Source organism: Brassica rapa, chromosome A08 (assembly GCF_000309985.2).
Source record: "Brassica rapa cultivar Chiifu-401-42 chromosome A08, CAAS_Brap_v3.01, whole genome shotgun sequence".
Taxonomy (NCBI): domain Eukaryota; kingdom Viridiplantae; phylum Streptophyta; class Magnoliopsida; order Brassicales; family Brassicaceae; genus Brassica; species Brassica rapa.
In genome coordinates, this window is record NC_024802.2 from 8005900 (window position 1) to 8030098 (window position 24199).

The 24199-nt window shown below is 31.9% G+C and overlaps 1 protein-coding gene and 1 long non-coding RNA gene across 2 annotated transcripts; both read right to left on the reverse strand.

The window, feature by feature from the left end:
* Positions 1–2236: 2236 nt before the first annotated feature.
* Positions 2237–23581, reverse strand: LOC117127107. Its single transcript, XR_004449889.1, has 3 exons — positions 23570–23581; positions 6547–6550; positions 2237–5394 (listed from the first exon to the last, which is right to left on the reverse strand). It is a non-coding gene; the product is annotated as an uncharacterized LOC117127107 (long non-coding RNA).
* On the reverse strand, positions 9923–18195 carry LOC117127100. Its single transcript, XM_033276394.1, has 2 exons — positions 18124–18195; positions 9923–17634 (listed from the first exon to the last, which is right to left on the reverse strand). Exon 2 carries the CDS (start codon positions 17627–17629, stop codon positions 16625–16627), a length of 1005 nt encoding a protein of 334 aa, XP_033132285.1. The 5' UTR covers positions 17630–17634; positions 18124–18195; the 3' UTR covers positions 9923–16624.
* Positions 23582–24199: the final 618 nt, after the last annotated feature.

Here is a 24199-nt window from a genome sequence, read left to right on the forward strand (position 1 = left end):
AACATAAGAGAAACACTTATACACTTTAACAAACGGTAAAGAGAATACTTACAATTATTTTTGAAATTTTGTTATTTCATGGTTTATGATCATCTATACAAAGAATCCTCAATGGTATGCATTATAATTGTATAAGAAATGAAATACGGCGAAAATAATCGATGTTTTGAAACCCCAAACCCTGGTTCCTCGGAATTTCCTCGGTAAATTCCGAGGAAATTCCGAGGAAACCTGGTTCCTCGGAATATTTTCATTTAACCGGGTAAACCAAGCCGCCAAATATTTCGCGAAAATTGAATTAATGATTTCCGAGGAAATTCCGACGGATATAGTAAATATTTCCGAGGAAATTCCGACGGATAATTTCCGTCGGACCCCTCATTTTATTAGGTCGAGCCCGACCTTCTTCCCCATTTCTCTCCGCCGCAATCTCTCTTTCTCCTGCGATTTCGTCGACTCCTCTCTTCTCCCTTGCGATTTGTGGCGCTTTCTCTCTTCTCCCTCGCGATTTCCACCCTAATCCTCATGTATGAACCCTATCCCACTCTTTTAGGTTAGATTTGTATGGTTTTTAAGTAGATTTGATGATTTTGGAATGAGATTTATAGATTTTGTTAGGGTGAATGGTAGATTTATAGATTTTGTTAGGGTGAATGGTAGATTTGATTTGTATCACTTGATTTGAATTTTTTTTTTTAGTTTTTATTAATTTTGTGGTTATAAAAATCGAATTTGTAATTATATATATATATTGAAAACGTTTTTTGTATATAAAATCTATTTTTTGCATTTTAAATTCATTTATATATTTATTAAACATTTTTAAAATCTATAAAACTTTTTTAAGATTAAAAATCATATATATAATATTTAAAATCATTAAAAATCATATATATAATATTTAAAATGATTTCATATTTATAAAAATATTTATATTTATTAAAACTAATTTTGTATTTATAAAACATTTTTTTGATTTATAAACACTATTGTATTATTTTTTGTATTTATAAAAACTATTTTGTATTTATAAAAAGATGATTTCATATTTATAAAAATATTTATATTTATTATAACTAATTTTGTATTTATAAAACATTTTTTTATTTATAAAAACTATTTTAGTTTTTTTTGTATTTATAAAAACTATTTTGTATTTATAAAAAGATGATTTCATAGTTATAAAAATATTTATATTTATTATAACTAATTTTGTATTTATAAAACATTTTTTTTATTTATAAAAACTATTTTATTTTTTTTGTATTTTAAATATATTTTCTATTTCAATTTTAATTTTATATTTTCGAATTTCAATTTAAAAAAATAAATTTATATTTTTTTTTTTAATTTTGGAAATATTCCGAGGAAGTGTATCCCTCGGGATATTCCGACGACATCTTCCTCGGAATATTCCGAGGAAATTCCGACGAACATGTGGTCCTCGGAATTTCCTCGGAAATTCGTTTCCTCGGAAATTCGTTTCCTCGGAATTCCGTCGGAAATTTCCGAGGAATTTCCGAGGAAAAATGAAATTCCGAGGAGTTATTTCCGAGGACTTTTTTCGTCGGTATGTCGTCGGAATAGCATTATTCCGACGACATACCGACGATATTTTCCCTCAGTATGTCGCTGTTTTCTTGTAGTGTGAACATCGTGGAGGTTTTAGAGGTCAGAACATGGTTTCAAATCGGAAACACATAAACACATTCACCGAAGATAAAAGTCACCCCCTCACAATCAGTTCGTATATTGGCATCGAGTAATCTCCACACAGGTTCTTTCTTATAAAGTTATAACTGGGATCAGATGTTTAAAATAGTTTCAGTCTTTATTTGTGTTTTGGTTTCCGCAAGATATGACGACGGAGATTCAGAATTTCTTCTCACATTTTTGGACAAGACCAACATTAAAAGCCGGTAAAAATGCCTCTTTTGGTCGCTTTTCCACATATCAGTAAATCTATTGCTTTTTAAGTTTTTGATTTTAATAGATCCATGGGTATGATGAGTTGAAAGCGATACATGTAGGACCATAGCTACGCTACCAAGGGGTCACACGAAAATAATGAGAAGTCTTGCTCTTTCTCTATCAAACAATCCTCTATTTTCTACCAGGTGCTTCTTACTTACTACTATTGTTTATTTCTTTTGCAAATACTGAACACAATATGTGAGCTATTTTATTTATTGTATAAGATTTCTACTCATGTGCTCAAGCTTCTTCTTTTTCTCTCTTCTATTTGGTTTTTGTATATTTTTCAGTGCATCGGATGAAGTGGTTTATTTTTGTAAGCTTCAGTCTAATAGGTATGTGAGTATGTCTGCCTTAAATTTCCATGGTTTACTGATTTTTGTATCCTTTCTGATTTCTATATACTTAGTTATTTGTGTAGAAATAGTTTATGATGGTTATGGGATGATAGAGTTCCTTGATTTCAAAAGTCTATGAAGTTAATATGTATTTCTGTTGGACATCATCTTCATCTATACCAAGATAAGTCCGTTAAATGCAGTGTCCATTAAATTTACCGATAAGCTGCTATATGTATTTCCATGACACCTTAAAAGATAGTTTTCTACAATGTTCGCTACTGGAAAATTATGAGTCTCATGAACCCATATGGCCCTATCTTATCCAGTCTCTTATTTCATGCACCTTTGAGCATCTATATTTCATTGATTTAGACAGTTATTGGGCAGGATAGATCATAAGAGATGGGCAGAAGCTATAGCTTAGAATCTACACAAAAGTTATCTTCTCGCTTTCTATACAGCAGATGAAGGTCAAGCTCAGATATCAGCCTTACATCTAATCGAAGCTCGAGAGGTAAAATTGTATTTGAAAAGCTGTTAGGCACTTTAGCGTTTACCTTAATAATTGTTGACTGTAAATTGTGAATGGAATGTGTGTTGAGTTCTTTGTCATCAAAACTATTGCTTCAAAATCTGAGATTAAAAAGCGTATCTACCTTTTCCTGTTTGGATTCTAATTCAGGCAAGGAAAACTCCTCACGTAAGAACCCCCGAGATCTTCAAGCTGCAAAATTTTTTCAGGTTATGGTTAAGTGTTTATGTTCACATGCTACTGTTTCTTGGGGTTTAGTCTATTGTTTACTGGATCGCTAATGATGTAACGGCGTGCTCCTCTCTCGCATTAATTTCATATCTTCTTTTAATGAAATGTATTAGGCTAGGCTCACAAGGTTTTGAGCATACCGAAGTGAGCATCTAATGACAAATATGGCAAAGATGTTCAATAGTAAGTTTTTGTTCTCTTTTTTACAACATTTTTATATACCGTCTTAGTTGAGAATGTTGTGTTTGAATGCAAAGGTTGATCCTGCGGCTGTATTTGTATGCTTTTTGCAAGCATGGTCTGAAGAATACGTTTGCAAGCTTGCACTTGCTTAGTCAGCATCAAACGAAGCTGATTTTTAGAATCACAAGAGCCCTAAATTAGAAAGCAAATGCTTCAGGACGATCAACGTATACTGTTTTAATTTCTATTTCTTCCTTATTAACGCTTCGATAATTTTCTCTTTTTCTACATGTAAAATATGTATATGGGAATTGTGTGCAGAATCTGAAGAAACATACTCGCTGCTACATTGAAGAACAGTCTATATCTAATTGGAATGATCTCTACTCTTTTGAGAACAAAGTTTGGCACAAACAGGAATTAAACTTTGTGATGATTATTAGAAGATAAACAGTTTCTTTATTATTAATTATTCTAAGTGTCTATTGCTAAAAAGGGCTAAGTTTTATACCCTGAGATGTATATGCCGCACCAACTCCAGAATGTCTTTTGATATAAAAGCTTTTAGGGTTATTAATTCTTTTCAGATGTAACTGAGTGAAATGGGTTTGTTTCTTACGAACGTGGTCAAAGGTGGAACAACACATGTTCTTTAAATGTTGAAAATCAAAGTTGCTTTTTATGAATTTGTCATCAAATGATCGCGAAGACTAGACGATCAAGTACACACGTCATCATCGATTTATTAAATCATATTTTCTGCAAGTAAACGTACAATGTTAGCGGGGCAACAAAAAAACCAAGGCATAGAAACAAAAAATACTAAGGCATGATACACACTTACGATATTAAAAAAAAATGTTTATGATCTCAGAAGAGATTGAGCGATATCTAATAACATAAAGTAGAGATTGACTCTCTTTTTATGATGACACGTCACTAAATAGGGGAGGGAGAAGTCGCCACGTATCACTCTCATATAAGTTTTGTTGCGTTTTTGTTTATGTTTACATACGAAATGGGCCTTGCAATTGTTGGGTTTTGTTAAGTTATCTAATAACATAAAGTACAAACCCCAGCCCAGCTAATCATGTTCACGTCTGCGGCAATCAAGGGTTCATTCTCTTCTTCGATATCTGGAAAGCTTAAACGGCAATATGATTTCTGGTGGGTTTTCTTCGGCGGATCTTCATGGAGATTCTCATGATCGAGCTCAGTTCGTTCAGTTTCGACTGAAATTCTTCTCTTCCGAACCGTTACGAAATTCATTGAATCATCACCATTAACGACCGTCTTAACTCTTTGTCCCACTCCAAGCACAATTCATCATTCAATGCATCTCCCCTCTCTTCCAAGCGGTGCATCTCTACCTATAAAAAGGTAAGCCTTCATCATGTAAACATCATCCTTAGAAAAAGCTCTCCTCAAATTCTTATCAGGTTTTCAATCTAAGAGAGTTTAGATTAATTATTTTGTTTCTTGCTATTCTCCTTCGGTCAATTTGTTTGTTTCTAACTTCCATTCTTATACTCTTTGAGTTACTGTTGATTTCTTATAACTTGATCATTTTTGATTTGCAGGACCCTTCAACTCCTATGCCAAAAGATACGGTTTTGGATGTTCTTAAGGTCTTAGGTAGTAAGGAATCCAATACTCAACACGGTCTTTTTGATAGCCATAGGCCCTTCTTATATGATGTTTCATGATGTCTTTAAGTAAATGTTTTCTTTTATCTGTAGATGTAAAAAGCCATCCGATTCTCATACATTGCAGAGCCGAAAAGGTAATATACAGACATCAACTCCTTATTGCTTTTCGTCATCTATTTATAGGAGAAGTTATTAAAGGACATCCTTTGGTGGTCATTTATGAGATTATTTATTTGCAAGACATTGATGGTTTGATGGTAATGGTGAACTCAATATGAATGCAGCATACGACAAGTTGTTTGGTGGGGTGTTTAAGAAAAGTTCAGGGCTGGTGTTTATCATCGGCGCGTATAACAACTTGCAGCTTCAGGTTCTTTTTTTCGAAAGCAAACTCCTTTGTTCATCATCGTTAAAGCTATATTAACATTTGAAACTTTCTCTTTAAGGTAGGATTGTTATAAACATGGTTGTTGGAAGGGACATACTCTCAAAACCTTTCAAGAAAGCAGTGGTATTATCATCGCTTAGATGGCAATCAATGTATAGTAGTTTAATCCATGATAAAGTAATAAACTTTGTTCTGTTTTTTTTTATATTTCATGATTGGCTTAGAATGTGATTTATTTTTGCAGATTTCTGGGACCTGATAACAAGCCAGGGCTCCTACGATCTGAAGGATACCCTCAAAGTTCGTTTGATGAATCTTAAGCTTCAAATTGTATGTTACATGACCTTCTCTGTAAAAAATCAAAAGTTCGTGTAAAGCTTCAGCTGTCTCTATGCTGCACTTAGCCATTTAGTTGATCACTTTAAAAATATATTTTAGTTATGTAAAATATATATATAAACATGAAAATTAATATCCGCACGGTTGGGCGGGTTTACAAAATCTGAAGCTGTGATTAAGTCAAACAAGCCTGCGTGTTTAAAGTGGAGACGAAAGGATTTGAATTTCATTGAGGCATTTGATATCGTGAGCTTGAGGTAGTATCTTGAGCTTCATGTATCGTTATCACGGCTATGGCTTCAAAAGGAAAAGGTTGCTCCTTGAAGAAGAAAATGTCCAGACACACGCTGCTAAATAAAAAAAAAACAGACGGTGTTCGATTACATTCTCTTTCAAATTTTAAGAAATCATTTGAAGTTTTTTGTTCACTGATTTTGCTACCAAACCATTGACAAATGCTTGGGTAAAGTCCTTAGGACTGTTTGAGCCTGGATTGTAAGTGTATCTCCAAGCCATGGAAGAAGCTATAACTCGCATACGTTTTTGATAGTGAGCTCTCTGTTTTGTAGATAGCCGAGATTCATCGAGTTACTCTAGCCAATGGCCAGGATGTTTTGGTTCAAGTTCAGCACAATTGCATTAGAGTGATTATTTTGGATGTATTTTAGTTCTTTTGCCAACTCCTCTTCTCTCATCATTTATAGTCTGACATGATTATAAATAGAGCGTTATATCTTTGTAGGTTGATCATCCGAATCGAAAAAAAAATATGAAAGTTAACAGAGACAGAAAAGTGGGGAAAAGTATTCTTCTTTTTTTTTTTGGTAAAAAGTATTCTTCTTTTTGACTTTTATCTAGAGAGTTTAATTGTTTGTTTTAAAATAACTCTTTTAAAGTGAATAAAATTACAGCACTTAAGTATCAAATTCATTCTAATCTATAAAATACAAGCAAGGCCAGAATCCTAACACTCGCCTTACACAAAATAGAAAATATCCTAATTATTGTCATGACTACTATTTACTACGTTAAGTTGTTAACTGATACATACCAAACTCAAGACACTTAATTTATTATTACCTTACGGTACACTTACTTCTTAAATGCATCAAATAATTTATATTAGCTAATATTCTTGCTGCAACAAATTATAAAAAAACTAAAATAGCTCCTGCAAATAAATACTACTAGCAGACCCAATCATATAAACCACAGGTCACGACAATAGTCCAACAACAAAAGTTCATGTTATTTCCACTAATACATTCACTGAGCCAAAATCACATTCCATTATATGTAAAAACTCAATTAATTAAAGAGTATAGCCAACTACAAAAAAAAAAAAAAAATCAAAGACAATTCAAAGAACATGATCTTCATTCTTAACAGCCCATCCAATGAGGCAAATATAAACAAATCAACTACGACGTCAGTTGCAAACCAAACTCTACAGCTAGATTAGCATATTAACAATCATATATGATAAATTATATTCTTAATATAAAACATGATTGAAACATATCCCTCGCGTATAAGGCGGGTATTTGCACAATCGCTCTCTTCTCCTTCATCCACGTAGGAAAATAGAGTCTCCCGAACTTGCCACATGTCATGTACACTGATCCGTAGCGTTTTATTTAAAATATATATAGACTATTTATGGGTTCGTTTCTATTCCAGACTTATTTATTCACAAAAGACCAAGCATGTCTCGAGTTTATCCGTGTCTAAATGCTGCTTCACGCGTCATTTTACTATTAGGGTTGAACCCATTTACATCTCCGCCATTCGTGATTGAGGCATACCTGAGTTCTTATAGAGTTGTTTCATCCTCTTCCTTATCAATCTGCAGATATACCAGTTACAGATTAACCCTTTTCAATTCCTTCTTAAATCCATACCCCATGATCTCTCTTGAATGCGATCTTAACTCATAGAAGACATTGAAATTTCGACTATAAAAGGCGAGGTTATAAATCCATTGCAATACAACCATATCTATCATCACCAAAGCATAATTGATTGGATCCGAATGAACATAAGATGCCCTACACGTTGAGACACAATATTTTAGTCAAAATGTTTTTCATTCTTAGGTACAAAAAGTTTCGCTCAGTTTGTCCATTCAAAATAATACATTTGTCGCTTTTTCTTCCTTTTCTTTTTGTTTCTTATTTTTCTATTTTTTCCTTATTAATAAACTTATTAGTATGATTAATTAAATAATATATATAAGCAAATATAACTAAAAAATATCACACAAAAGTAACAAACAAAGGCCAAAAAACACAACAAAAATTGTTAATAATATCAATTACTAACATTCCACATAACAACTATAATAACTTTGACACATTTTTTTGATCAAAGAGTTCCTCTAGATAAAAACCTAATTCTCCACTGTTTTATAAACCCTAAAAAAAGGATGGTATCAAAAAACTTGATATCATTCTCTTTTGGTCGAATCTGATTGATTTATATATTTTATAGTGTTATAAAATTTAAAATGTTATAAAAGCTTACAATTCAGAATTAAAACATCAAAAATACTAAGAATTCGAATATTTTTAGTTATATAATTGAAATATGGTGTAGACAACATAATCATATTCACACCCAACTTAACATAAAAGAAAATTTACACCAAATTCTATCTTTTATAAGAATCTATCCAACAAAATTCCGCGCGTAGCGCGGACCTCACCTAGTATATTATAAGAGTTCTTTCTTTAGTCAATAGTATATATTATGTCAATTTGAATAATGACATAAACGATAACATCAGCACAAAAATTGGGCTATAAAATGTTATATATGTCTATGTACATTTATTGTCAAAAAGCATTTCCAATGTATTGTTTGATTTGTTGTTTCTTTGAAATGGAATAAGTACATGTTAAAGTTGAGTTTCCTTCCAACTCATAATAAATAAAATAAAATAAAATTTTATTTAAACGTTACTGAAATATCATACAATTTTTTTAAAATTTATTTATAAAATGGAAAATTAAATAGATTGGGAGAAGACTACTCCAAACTTTATGTTAAATTAAAAACTAGATTTTAATCCGCGCAGTTGCGCAGATTATTTATAATTTATGTTTTAAACTACAGTTTTATGATTGATAATATTTTATACACTCTGGTTCACATGTATACTGTATTTATTGTTTTTTGTTTGGTTCCGGTTCAATTGTGAATTTTGGTTTTCAGTTCATAAAGTATATAAATATTTAGGTTATTTATGAATTAGGGTTTGGATTGAGTTTTGTTATTTTGGGTTGGTTCAAATAGTAATTTTAGACATCCAATAAAATTTCTAGTTTATTTTGGTTTTGTTTAAATAACAATGTTAGAAATCAGAGAAAATTTCGAGTTCAATTTGAACTCGTGGATCTCAATAGGAATATGAAATTCTTGATTTTTATTATGATTTAGATAGTTATATTTTCGGTTACATTTTCTGGTCGTGCCCGGTTAAATTTCATTTTAATGGTTTACATTATGTGTTATGTACATAGTGTTATTTTTTATTTCTCAAAAATTATTGTTTTTCATAATTAATTATTTTTTATTCATTACAATTTCCTTTTGCTGGTTACCCGTGGAAATCTGTAAATTTTAAAACTAAAAAATAAGTTTCTACTATGGCATAATGATTTGTAGATGGATTACAAAAATTGGCTTTTAAATTGTTTTTTGTTGGCATACGAAAACAATATCTGAAATCTAATGGTGGGAAACTTTTTTGTATCCCTTATATATTAAAGGAGAAACATTGTAATGTGTAGAGAGATCCTCAGCCAAACTCTACATAAATATGTTCACACTATGTATTTTACGTTTTTTCAATATAAACACACATGCAGAGTTCCAATAAAACTCACATTATCCGGATGTTTCGGTTCGAATCAAAACGGATAGCGAATTGAAAGACAATAATATATATATATGTATATATATATATATATTATTTTTATTTTTATTTTTTACAGATAAAGCTGGGCAAAATATTCATAGATTTTGATTCGATTCGTTATTCATTTTGACTGTAACAAAAAAATGAAGATATCCGTAACTATATGAAGCAAAACAAATACAAAAAGGCAATATCCATAATAAAAAGATGCAAATCACAAATACCAATATTTTTAGGAACATATATCCAATCTGATCTGTTATATGCATATATATACATATACTTAAAAAATTATATAAAGAAGTTATATATATTATAGTTTATGTAATTTTTACTATAATTTTATGTATTAAATTTATTATATTATGTATTAGAATTTTAAAAGTTAAATAATGTTTTATTTTTGTAATAAAATATTATTATTATATTTTTCATTTATTTTTAAATTTTTATTTACTTTTAAAATTTTTCTGGATACCTGGGACATTGAATATGCAGGTGGCTACGGATCGAATCAACATGAATGCCTCCAAATACCCAGATATTTGATATGTGCCCATCTATTTACAGATACAATTTGATTTTCTTTATATGAAAAAAATTTACTAACATCTAGGCCTATTTTATATTTAAGAAATTTATTTTACGAATTTTATTTTTCATGTGTTATTTTGAAAAAAAAAATGTCATTTAATATTAATTAACAATATCTTTATATATTATCAACCACCTTTATAGACTTGTACGTATACATAGCACATTGATGTGAGCACCTTCTAACAAAATATTCATAACAACTGAAATATCTAATTCTTTTTAAAGTTCAAATATTTTTGTCTTAATTTTTTTTTCACTATCGAACAAATTGTAGTGTGATGATTTTTTTAATAATTTTCTTTTCCTTTTCTTTAACTATTATCCGTTTAGAAACTCTAATATAAAATCATTAGTTCAACATCAGAGCTATCTAAAATAACATGAAAACAAACAAATAATAGTAATTTTTGGTTCACCGGAAAAACCAAAAACATCAAACATTTTAACATAACAAACCAGAATAAATATTGATTAGAATGATAGTTATATTTTAGGAGATTAAAAACAAAAAAAAATAACTTAAAACCGAACCGATATCCAGCTTAAACAAATTTAATGTGTCTTTATTAAAAAGTAACAAAACTAATAATCACATCCAGCAGGTTATTACCTAGTATTTCATTAAAAGTGAAATTAGCCATGAAATTATAATTGGATTTGAAGCGTAATTTCTAAATAAAATACATTAAGCCATTATCCTTGACGTGTCTTTTAGTGTTAGGTGACTAATATCAGTCCTTTTATTGCTTTTTCCGCAGTGTCTCCTCAATATTTTTAGCATTCCTTAAGACTTGCTGCGTGAGATACATTTTCCCTACAAGCAACACGTGTTGACAGATATGATAGATTGATTGTCTAGATTTGCTGACCAGTTGTTGGAAAAATTGTAGATTTTAAAGCTTTTGTCTTATAGATTACAAAACAGATGTACCTCACAAACCATGAGTATGTAGTCTGATCCAAGTTTTCTTTTCCTACCATTGGTTCTGAATGTATGACAACACCGTCTTTGCAAGTTCAAAACGCATGGAGAAGTTACATTGTCTAATATCAAAACCTTCCTTAGTAGCGCATGCGGCAACAAAAAGTGTCATCAATCACACGAGAGAGAAAAAAGACTTGTCAAAAGAAAAGATAAACTTCTTAATGTTTATCCAAAAGAACTATATGAAACAAAGACAATTATTCATACATGCCAATATCTTTATTTCAGATGATTTCATTTCCTGGCTGTTATTGTGCCCAATCTTGCTGGCGCACCGTATAAACTAAGAGAAGGCAACTGTCGAAACCTGAAAAGAAATCCAAGCTCAGAAATACTCACAGTAAAGATGTAATCAACACTATCAAATTTATTTTCACTTTCATCCTAACCTTTAGAAGAACCAAGCAAATTCTCATCAAATAAATAGCATGAAAGTGTGCTGATCCTGATACTTGAGGAGTTGTTTGATCAACAATTGAACTTTTGGAGTAACTGTCCCATCAGCCACTGCAGCACATATTACCTTTTCAACGTGCTTCCCTCCAAAGACCCACTAAAACCATTTTGTTAATACCAGGGTTCTTTAGCATTGGATAAAATTCTAAGTAAGAATGCGGTTACAAACTAACCATCATCATTAGGGAGCTCTCCTTCCTAGATCCCATCATTTGCATTACAATTTTCTGGTTTGTTAGATTCTGTGGCTGCCGTTTCAGCATAGGCTCCTTACAAAATCTTACATTTTAAGGACACCACTTCACTGAGGTATGATTCTTGCTTGGTATCCACTTGGAAATTCACATTCTAGTCACTTTGCATTGTAGTCAAGAATGATTATGCCACTTTAAAAGAGAAAAAACAATAAAATAATCTCACATACAGAAAAATTTCACATACAATGGTCATCATCAAGAAACATGTTTACACAAATAAAATTTGTATTCAAAAGGTCATATTCATGTCTTGTTCTGTCTCACAAAGCGAGCAAATTACCTGAAAAAAACTAATCAAATTACATTGGGAATAACTCCGGTAAGATCTATGGAGCTCCCATGGTTTATCACTCCACCTCGTGCTATACAACTCCAATAGAGCTTTCCATTGCCCGATGATGAACAGACTAAACGTAGTTAGCTGAATTTAACACCCATTACCGTAATGTCTCCTTTTCCATCACTTGCTTCTTTGCTTCGTGTCCATCACTCACTTCTCTTATGTTCGTTGCCAAGAAGATGAGATTTAATTACATCAAATAATATTACGTTTGATTGTACATCAAAGACTTAAACACCATTGGGAACTGACATCAGAATATCTAGAGCTTCCCTTGTAATCTGTATGAATCTCTGAAAGACGATGACTAACGTTGTAGACAGACTGATTTAAGCCAAATATTTGATTAGATGATTAGGTTAAGGGTGGTAAAATGACGAAAATGTCAATAATGAAGACATTAGAAATATATGTAACTGTTGTATAATATGTGAAGTATAACTGATTTAATAATATTATTTATGTCAAGGGTCAACTAAAAGAGAGAGAGATGGACGTGAGATGAGAGGAGTGATAATATAATTTCACTTATGATTCTCCAGATGCAATACAAAGGGTCGAGAGCTATTTATAGCACAAAGAAATATATAAAATAATAAGGTCGGTTAAGTAAGTCGGTAAATTTAGATGAGGATGAAACAATCATATTATATCTCCATCTTTATCTTCAACACTCCCCCTTGATTATTTATCCTTGTATTACGTAGTGCCTCATTAAAAACCTAGTCACGGAAAAACCCTGTGGGATAAAAACCGTGAAAAGGGAAAAAGAGTACACTGTCGTAATCTCCCCCTGAGAATAATAGACATAGCTTTTTCTTCATAGGTCACGCAGATGCCTCATCCCAATACCGTAGACATGTTTTCGGAATGTTGTAGTCGGAAGAGCTTTAGTGAACAAGTCAGCCGGATTTTCGCATGACCGTACATACTCGATGTCCACCTCTTTATTTTTCTCGAGCTCCCTTATGTATGAGAAAAATCTTGGAGGGATGTGCTTTGTTCTATCGCTCTTAATGTAGCCTTCTTAGAGTTGAGCAACACAAGCTGAATTGTCTTCAAATATTTTCGTCGGCTCTTTTTCGTTGACTATTCCGCTTGATTTTTGTATGTGGTGACTCATTGACCGAAGCCACACACATTCTCGACATGCTTCGTGAAGCGCGATAGTTTCTGCGTGATTCGAAGAGGTTGCAACCAGAGTTTGTTTCTGGGACCGCCAAGAGATCGCGGTTCCACCAATTGTAAAAACATAGCCGGTTTGCGATCGAGCCTTATGAGGATCTGATAAGTATCCCGCATCTGCAAAACCAACCATACCAAACTCGGGTTTTCTAAAATACATTAACCCTAAATCACCTGTACCTTGAAGGTAACGGAATAAATGTTTTATTCCGTCCCAATGCCTACGAGTAGGAGCAGAACTATATCTCGCCAGTAGATTAGTAGCAAAAGCTATATCTGGTCTGGTACAGTTTGCAAGATATAACAGCCCACCGATAACACTCATATAAGGTACTTCTGGACCTAATATCTTCTCGCTATCTTCGCAGGGCCTAAAAGGATCACTCTCAACATTGAGAGATCTACCAATCATTGGAGTACTCAAAGGAGTCGCTTTGTCCATACGAAATCGTTTCAATAACCTTTTCGTATAGTTTGATTGATGCACAAATATTCCTTCTCGGAGATGCTCTATCTGGAGCCCAAGACAAAACTTTGTCTTGCCGAGATCTTTCATTTCAAACTCCTCTTTCATATGAGTTCGAGCATCATCAACCTCCTTTTGATTTCCAATTATGTTCAGGTCATCTACATATACAACAATGATCACAAAGCCAGATGACGATTTCTTTATAAAAACGCATGGACATATCGCATTATTAACATATCCTTTACTCAAAAGATATTCACTTAAGCGATTGTACCACATGCGTCCGGATTGCTTTAATCCGTAAAGTGATCGCTGTAACTTGACCGAACAAATTTCCCTGGATTTTTCTTTCAATGCCCCTGGCATTTTCAATCCCTAAGGGAGTTTCATATATATATCGTTATCCAATGATCCATACAAATATGCAGTCACAACGTCCATGAGATGCATTTCAAGATTTTTAGACGCTGTTAGGCTCATCGAAAATCTAAACGTAATTGCATTCATGACCGGGGAATACGTTTCCTCAAAATCAATTCCCGGTCTCTGAGAAAAACCTTGGGCAACTAATCGGGCTTTATATCGTGTTACTTCATTCTTCTCATTTACTTTTCTCACGAATACCCACTTATACCCAACATGATTTATATTCTCAGGCGTTATGACTATAGGTCCAAAGACATTTCTTTTATTTAGGGAGAGTAATTCAATTTGAATGGCCTTCTTCCACTCCTCCCAATCATGTCTTTTTTTACATTCTAAAATGGACCTTGGATCGGGATCATCATTTTCATGATCGATTTCTTTGGACACGGAAAAGGAGAACATTCCATCAACATCTTTTATCTTATTTCTGATCCATATCTTTTCATCTCGGGCGTAGTTGATGGAAATCTCATACTTTTCTGTTCCCTCCTCGTTATCTGGACCATCTTTATCTATGCCTTCTTTCAGATATTTTTCAGTATCAGATTATTCTAGAACCTTACTTTGTTCATCCAATTTCTTTTTCTTTCGGGGATTTTTATCTTTAGAACCCGCTGGCCTCCTCCTCTTTAACTGAACCCTAGGTTCATTTATTTTATTTCCACCAGTTTGTTCCTTAGGAACATCAACTCTTGATGGAACATTTTCAGCGGGTATACATGACTTCGTCACCCTTCTCGTATCTGTGAACGCATCTGGTAACTGGTTTGCCAAATTATGCAAATGCATAATTTTCTGAACTTCCAGCTCTCTTTGATTCGTAGGGGGATCAAGGTGTAACAACGACGGTGTACACCAAGTAAGCTCTTTAGGAATTTCTCTAATTCCTCCCCCTAATGCTGGAAATTCATCCTCATTAAAATGGCAATCGGCAAATCTTGCCGTAAACATATCACCAGTTACTGGTTCCAGATACCTTATTATACTTGGTGACGTATAACCCACATAAATTCCCAATCTCCTTTGTGGGCCCATTTTTGTTCTTTGTGGCGGAGCTATCGGAACATAGACCGCACACCCAAAGACACGGAGATGGGATACATCTGGCTCTTGCCCAGATGCCAATTGTAAAGGAGAGTATTTATGATATGCACTCGGTCTTAGCCGAACCAGTGCAGCCGCATGCAATATAGCATGACCCCATACAGAAATTGGGAGCTTTGTTCTCAAGACTAACGGTCTTGCAATCAACTGCAACCGTTTTATCAATGACTCGGCCATGCCATTTTGTGTATGCACATGGGGAACTGGATGTTCCACATCAATCCCCATTGACATACAATAATCATCAAAGGCTTGCGATGTAAACTCACCAGCATTATCAAGCCTTACTTTCTTAATGGCATACTCTGAAAACTGCGTTCTCAGCTTTATTATCTGGGCAATGAATTTTGCGTAAGCCGTATTTCGTGTCGTCAAAAGAGACACACTTGACCATCTACTAGATGCGTCAATCAATACCATGAAATACTTAAACGGCCCGCACGGTGGGTGGATCGGCCCACATATATCACCATGTATTCTTTCTAAAAACATTGGTGATTCATTGCCTACTTTTGCTGGTGATGGCCGAGTTATAAGCTTTCCTTGAGAACATGCATTACATGTAAACTCGCCCGTTTGCAAAAATTTTCCGTTTTTCAACGGATGGCCATTCGAATTTTGCACTATCTTTCTCATCATGACTGAACCAGGATGTCCTAGCCATTCATGCCATATTTTAAATGTATCAGTAAACTTCATGTTTACCACGGCATAGGACTCAGTCATGGTTATTTTCGTACAATATAGTCCAGAGGATAACATTCTTAACTCTTCAAGTATATGTTTTTCTCGGACTTAATGCAAAGAAATTCAATGCCATCTTTACTCATAGTCTCAATATGATATCCATTTCTTCGGATATCCTTAAAACTTAACAAGTTTCTATGAGACTTGGGGGAATACAATGCATAACTTATTTCAAATATCGTTCCCCCTGGCATTGAAAATTTCGCTCTTCCAGAGCCTATAATAATCTTTGCATTACCAGATATTGTACTTACGCTTCCAGCGTAATTTCTTATTTTGAGACTGGAGAAATATTTCTTATTTTTGATTATTGTGTGCGTTGACGCACTATCTGCCAAACACAAATCTCCATCCATAGTCTCAAAGTTTGGCATTCTTTCTGAATTTAAAATATTCATAAAACATATATTATTAAACATTAAACATAACAAACATAACATATATCTTACAACAAAATATATAGATACTATAATACAGTCTATTTGTATCACATCTATTTATATTACTCATCGATACTCTCTGGTTCAACCAGAAAGTCTGATACGTCGAGATGAGTATCATCGTTTAAACCATGAAAGGATGGCCCAGGTTCGTCAGAGATTAAGTTAGTTTCACCTCTTCCTTTCTCTTTTCCCTTTTGGGATTCTCTATACAGATTGGCTAAATGTTTTGGCGTACGACAGTTACGTACCCAATGACCTTTCATGCCGCATCTGTAGCAAACCTTTCCCGTTTGCCTTTTATCATCCTGGCCCTTTTCATTCCTTTCATTTTCGTGGAAGTCTTTATTATTTCTTTCATCATAGGGACGGAATCTTCTTCCTCGTCCTCTTCCACGACCATGATAACGGTTTCCACCACGTCCACGACCTCGTCCTCTTCTATTATCATAACTGGATGATGCAACATTCGCTTCTGGGAATGGAGCAGATCCAGTGGGACGAGCTTGATGGTTTAAAGTCACGAGTTGATTATTCTGCTCCGCTACAAGGAGGACTTGCATCAACTCCGAGTAACGGGTATATCCACTCACTCGGTATTGTTGTTGCAGGATTACATTTTCAGGATGGAACGTGGAGAGAGTTTTCTCGATCATATCATAATCACTTATTTTCTCTCCACATAACATCATCCTCGAAGTAATTCCGAACATCGCGGGATTAAACTCACTAACACTTTTATAATCCTGGAACCGGAGGTGGATCCACTCGTGTTTAGCTTTCGGTAAGATCACATATTTCTGGTGATCGAACCTCTCTTTTAAAGATTTCCAGAGATCACAAGGATCCTCTTTCGTAATATATTCATCCTTTAAACCATCATGGATGTGGTGTCGTAAAAATATCATGGCTTTAGTCTTTTTCTCATCCGACACCGTTTTTGAACTATCGATGGTTTCTAAAAGCCCGTTTCCTCTCAGGTGCATCTTTGCACCCACTGCCCAGGTCATATAATTATTTCCCGTAATATCCAGGGCATTAATTTCGAGCTTTGTCAAATTCGACATGATAACTGTATTCATAGAATAATATATAAATATAATAAAAACGGGAATTTAAAGGCATAATTTAAATGCAGAATTTAAAGGCATAAAATAAAAGCATAAACTTAAATTGCAGAAATTTAAATTGCAGAAATTTAAATTGCAGGAATTTAAATAGCATAAATAAAATCGGGAGGCTCAGCCTACCACATGATCCGAGGAGTCATAGACTACCATATTGATCATTTTTCAAAGTCCGAGGAGACATGGTCTACCATTTTGACTTTATTTATTTTAAGGTCCGAGGAGACTTAGTCTACCATTTTTGACCTTTTTATTCACGGAGGCAAAGCCTACCACGTGTTTCTCTGATCGTGAAGGCATAGCCTACCATAACGATCAGTCGGAGAAGGCAGCGCCTATCATCCCGAACGGAGAAGGTCCAGCCTCTCACTCTGAAACAATAATAAAATTTAAATAAATTAAGTGTATTGAAAATACATAAATTTAAACATTACCTCGGCTGGTTTAAGAACTTTTGGATTGATAAACTTCAGTTGGTCAGAACCTCGTGCTGATAACGTGTTGTATAATATGTGAAGTATAACTGATTTAATAATATTATTTATGTCAAGGGTCAACTAAAAGAGAGAGAGATGGACGTGAGATGAGAGGAGTGATAATATAATTTCACTTATGATTCTCCAGATGCAATACAAAGGGTCGAGAGCTATTTATAGCACAAGGAAATATATAAAATAATAAGGTCGGTTAAGTAAGTCGGTAAATTTAGATGAGGATGAAACAATCATATTATATCTCCATCTTTATCTTTAACAGTAACATATTTTTTTATATTTGGTCACAACATGTTTAATAGGTCTAAATTTTAAACATGCCACAATAATTTTAGATAGTACTCTATTTTAATAGATTAGATAGAATGGATTTGGAAATTTTCTAACTAACCTTAGTTAAGTTATACAATATAGCGAATGTGTGAATTGATGTGCTTGAATAGTCTCTCCATCATGGATTAGTGTTGGCATGGTAGATGAAAAATTGAAGTATGGTATATATACAGCTATGCTATTTGTTTACACATGTGATATGTTTGTTTGCCATGTTCTTTTCTTTTATACTATATGGTAATGATTTGACCAAATATATTGTGTGTGTTTTAGACTTTTAGTTCAAAAAAAAAAAACGTTTGGTATTCAATCAAAAGTATTCTTACAATTCTGGAACAAACTAACCAGCAAACTCAAAAAAAAACACTAGTAAGCATCCATAGACTAATCTCGTACAAATGTGGGTAAGAAGTAAATTTTAAAACCCAAAAATATCATGAGATCGTGAGAGTGAGAGTGAAAGAGATAGAGTTAGACTCTCAAAGCAAGAACAACATAGATGCTTTTAAACCTCTCTCGTTGTGATGAAAGACCACCTCTCTCCAAACAGACAACCCTTCCATCACAAAAAACCATGGCTTCACATTCCGAAAAGCTAAGACCTATTGATCTTCATAAAACTTCTGAATACGGAGAACTCTGGCAACCTATGACACAACAAATAAACGCATAGATTACCATCATGAAACAAGTGGCAAGGCCTAACCACTCAACTACAAGACCTGAACATTGATGAGTGGCAACAAAGAACTTAAGCTGGCACACAAGAAAAGGTCATTATGTTTATGTTGCAAAATAACTAAGTCGGCAAGGTCAGTGTAATAGTTCCACAACCCCACCAAAACCATCACACAAAGAAATCCAAAGGCAGACCCATGGAGCGCCATTGTCACTATCTGAACACTGAAGGCCAAACTTCAAAGGTCAGAGACCAACTTGTAAAGAGAAAGATATTATCATTGCTTTGTAGGAGCTCTTAATAATACAGCGTAGAAGAGAGCCATGGTTGGCGGAGACCACCACCAACAACCAGAAAAATAGTCCAACTCAAAATTCAGAATCAAACGGGAGAATGACGGATCACCAAGAGAATACACAACCTGAATACTGTAGAGAAACAAAAAACTAGATTGGAAACAACCAGAGACCTCTCAATGGACTCCAAGTACCAGCGAGAACCACCATTCATAATGCTGGAGCCAACTAGAGACTAAACAGGGAAAGGATCCAAGACACCTTAACTGCTCTAACCTCCTAGAAGAACACTAGAAACTGCATCACCGAAACCATCAACGCCACAAATAGAGGACGCCGCAAGGAAAGAAGAGGAAAAGAAGACACCCCATGATACAGAAGAGATAGAGGAAGAAGAGCCTCCTCGGCAGATGCCAAACCACCGGGAGGCTGTGGCGGATCTGAGAACGAAGTCTTGGAAAGGGTCTACTTGTTTTGTTTATTACTTGCTTATGTATATAGCATACGTGAGACGTTATGTGAGTTTAACCAGAAAATATTAGAAATGAATAAAATATTTTCTTTCTTTACTCTCTTGCATCCTTTAGAGAGAAGAAGAGATTTCTGGTACACCAAAAGAGATTTCTGGTACACCAAAAATAATGTTTGATGATATTGAATTTATTGTTCTTTTGTACTGTTCTACTTGGATTATTCCATACATTTAGAATCTACATAGCCCATTTACAGTGTTCCTTAAAATCGGATTTGTTTTGAAAATGTTTATGTTGTTTATGAACAAGAGAATAAAGTCAAGAATATGTTGTGTAAAATATCTGAACTAATGTAATGTTTGATCTTATGTGATTTTAAAAGTATGATATGCTTGTTTGTTATGTTGAACTTGTGTCAAGTGTTATTTTATTACAAATTTGTGTCTAATAACTATAACTTCAACATTATCATCTAAATTACACAAAATTGATAGGGGATAATATATAAGCCTTTCCTTTAAGTTGCAAAACCGCAATCATAATAAATGATTGCAATAAAAAAAATAGTTTATAATTACAATAACTTGAAGAAATGACAAAGCATTAGACAAAGAGTCTCCTAATCCTAAGAGGGAACTAAAATTTTCAGTGAAATTGACCATGCTTTAGAAAATTTCAATAAAAGGCTACTATCATTAGAAGACTTATCTTCTAATGCATGGTCAAATTTCATTTAAAATTTTTATTTATCTCTTAAGTTTTAATTTCTCGTTTAATTCACAGTGAAGCATTCAAAACTCTCCCAAGAAATCTGTTTGAGAAGTCTGAAACCCTGCATATCTAAAAATGTTAAAGTGATTTCAAACAAAGATTTCAAAAAATAATAATAATACTTTTAAGCTTAAATAAGAAGAAAACAATTATAATAAGTTTAATATATAATTTTTCCTGAATCTAACCATGAAAAATACAATTTTAAGCTAAAATAATAACAACATAATAACATTAATTAGTATCTATAACTTATTTGGATTTAACACACAAAAACTAAAAAAACATTGGTGAAAAAAATTATTAACAAATTTTGCAGTTTGCATAGTAGACTTCTCCAGAAGTCTGGTGCGAGCAGATTTTTTCAGAAGTCTGCTAATGAAGTTCGAAGTCTGATATTGTCTTCAGATCAGAATAATATGCATATCCAAAACGTTAAAATAGATTCAAAAGAGAGAAAAACTTTAGAAATAAAACCTTTTATGTTTAAATAATAAATAATAATATCACATTAGATTGAATCTATAGCTTTTTTGAATCTAACATATAGAACACACAAAAATACATATCCAAAATTAATAGATCTACCAAGAAATAAAAAACTTACAAAAAATAAAGATAAAGTAGCGAGAAATACATGATACAAAAAGACGAAAATTTGATAAAGTTTGGTGTCTTCAAGTTCAAAGAGATTAGAGAGAGTTTGGAGAGTTTTAAAGTGAGAAACTTTACATTTTTGTTTCAGCCATTTGAGAGGAATAGATTGAATGCGTAATTTTCTTTATATAATGAGAAAAAAAATCTAATTAGGTTAAATATTTTCGGTTCAAAAGATTTTTTGGAGAGTCTTCTAACATAAAACACTAAGACTTCCCAAAAGTTTTCTAAACCCTAAATTTACAATTTCTCCGAGAAGACTTCCCAAGAACTTCAAATGCTCATATGTTAGAAAACTTTCCAAAAAGTATTCTAAACCCTAAAATCAAATACCTAACTAAATAACAACGAAGACTTCATTAATCAGAAGATCAACTTATAAAGTGTTTAATATATACAAAACTAAAAACATATATTTAAAATTTAATTAAAAATAATTAAAATTATAAAATGTAACCCTAAATCTACAAAAAATACTACAACATATATTCACTCATATATGTTGAAACAAATTCAAATTTAGTAAATCTAAATTTAAATTATTTAGAATTGTATAACTACATGACGTCAATTTATTTTTCAACAAAATATATTTTTTTAAAAAAATTAAATTTATTTTAAAATTAAATAAATGAAAAGATTTCTATGGAAATCTTCTCATAGAAGACTTCATTAAACTAAAAAGACTTCACAAGGTTATAATCGTAAAAGTGATTATAGTTTTTTGTCATAAGAAGATGATTGTAATTTTAATACGATTTTGGGTTACTTTTGCATTTGATTAACACTTGAGATATATATTTTTTGAATTTAAAATCAAATTTTAGGTCATTTTTGGTAAATTTCCCAAGAAATTATTACTAAAGCTATTAATCATTCAAAAATATTTTATTCCATAGATATAATTTGATAATATGTTTAAAAATAATTTGAAAATGGAAATAATAGAAAATGATTAAATTTATGTTTTATGAAAGAATATAATTTAATTAAAAAATTTACATGTAATACTATTAAAGGTATACTCGTTTTATATTTAAATGTAAAGTTTTAAGATGTAAATAATTCCCACTTATAATAAGCAGTAAAATGGAAAAAAAAATTAAATTTATCTTCAATAAGGGAAATATATTGTAAATATAAAAGTCATCTTTTATGTAAATGTCTGTACTATAAGTTATGTATCTGTTTTGGAACATTGTTCTGCATCATTTAAATGTTAGAAAAGTAAATACACCAAAATTTAGTAATGAGAATAAAATATAAAAAATTTAGTGGATAATTTCTATAGATCCTACACATTAAAAACGAGAAATAAACTTTGTTATTTATAGGATTTCGAAACTATAAATAAAATTCTCATTTTTAGTGGACGAAAATGTTAATAAACCAAGTATTTATTTAGGCTTTGATTGGTAACATCTGGTGCTGTTGATTTACTTTGAGTTAGAGTCTAAATCAATGATAACTCAAAATTTTTACCAATCATGCATCAAATTAAATTTTTTTTTAATTTTAAATTTAATTTAAGATGTGTTGTAGTTGAGTTAAAATTTTGACTTAGACCCTTTGTAAATTTGTTAACCCAAAACTTAAACTAACATCAATCAAAATTCCATGTTTTAGAAGTTAAGTTACAAAATTTTTTATTTTTCTGTCTAAAAATAAAAATGAAAATAATGAGTATTCAAACTCCCCTGATCAAGTTATGTTCGCAGATTTTTTTTGTTTGCTTTGTAAGATTTTTGTTTTATTTATGGTTACAATTCCAAAATTATAGCAATATGTAAGTTTGTTTTTGTTTAAAACTATTTATGAACATTTATAAAAATAATTTGGTAGTATTTGTTTTTAATTTAAATTTCATCCTATTATTTTAATTCAATTTATTATTGATATTAGAATAAATAGTATTATTAGTGACTATAATATTAAGAAATAATATATGTTGAAAATTACTTTTCAAATGTTTATACTTATTTAAAATTATTTTTATTTTTATTTAATTTTAAAATAGCTAAAAGGTTTATTTATGTTTAGAAAATATTTCTCAATTTATATGTTTATATATTCAATTCTATTATTGAAAACTCATACTGCAACTTATACATAAAAAAAATTACCAATCATAAGTTTTAATAAAATAGTAACTCTTAGTTTTACTTCAAATTTACCACATAAAGTTACAGTTTATACCACATAGTTTTTATTACAAGTTATATCGAATTACAAATCATATTGCAACTTAACTTTAATACTACATGTCACTAAATGTTAAATTTTAATAATAACAATGTAGAGTTGGCTTACAAAACCCTATCATTATATTTTAAAAATAATCATATGAGCTTTTTTTAATAACAGTTGATCATAATGTCTCTGAGCTCTCTACTAGTCGGAATTATTGGGTTATTTACATCAAAATCTTGCATGTTCGACATCAAATAATCCACATTGTGAATTATTTCAGTTCATATTGGCCAATGAAATTTTCAATGATTTTAGAAATCATTATCATAAGCATATCGTTTTTAATTAGCAAATATTATATATTGAGATATGTAAATATCATGTGATATTATAAATTGGCATTTGGAAATCAAAATTTTAAACACTATATAACATATAAATTTAATCAGATTGTAAGTAATTAAATCAAAGGATATATTAACTATTTCTACTTGGTTATTGATAAAAAAACAAATAAAATATTGTAAATATTGTACTTATATTTTAAAAAGTAATAAAATATTTATGATAAAATAATCAAATCTATTTATACATAAATATTATACTCCATCTGTTTC

Coding starts and splice junctions, on each gene's coding strand:
- LOC117127100 (XM_033276394.1), bottom strand. CDS start 17,629: ATGTCGAATTTGACAAAGCTCGAAATTAATGCCCTGGATATTACGGGA.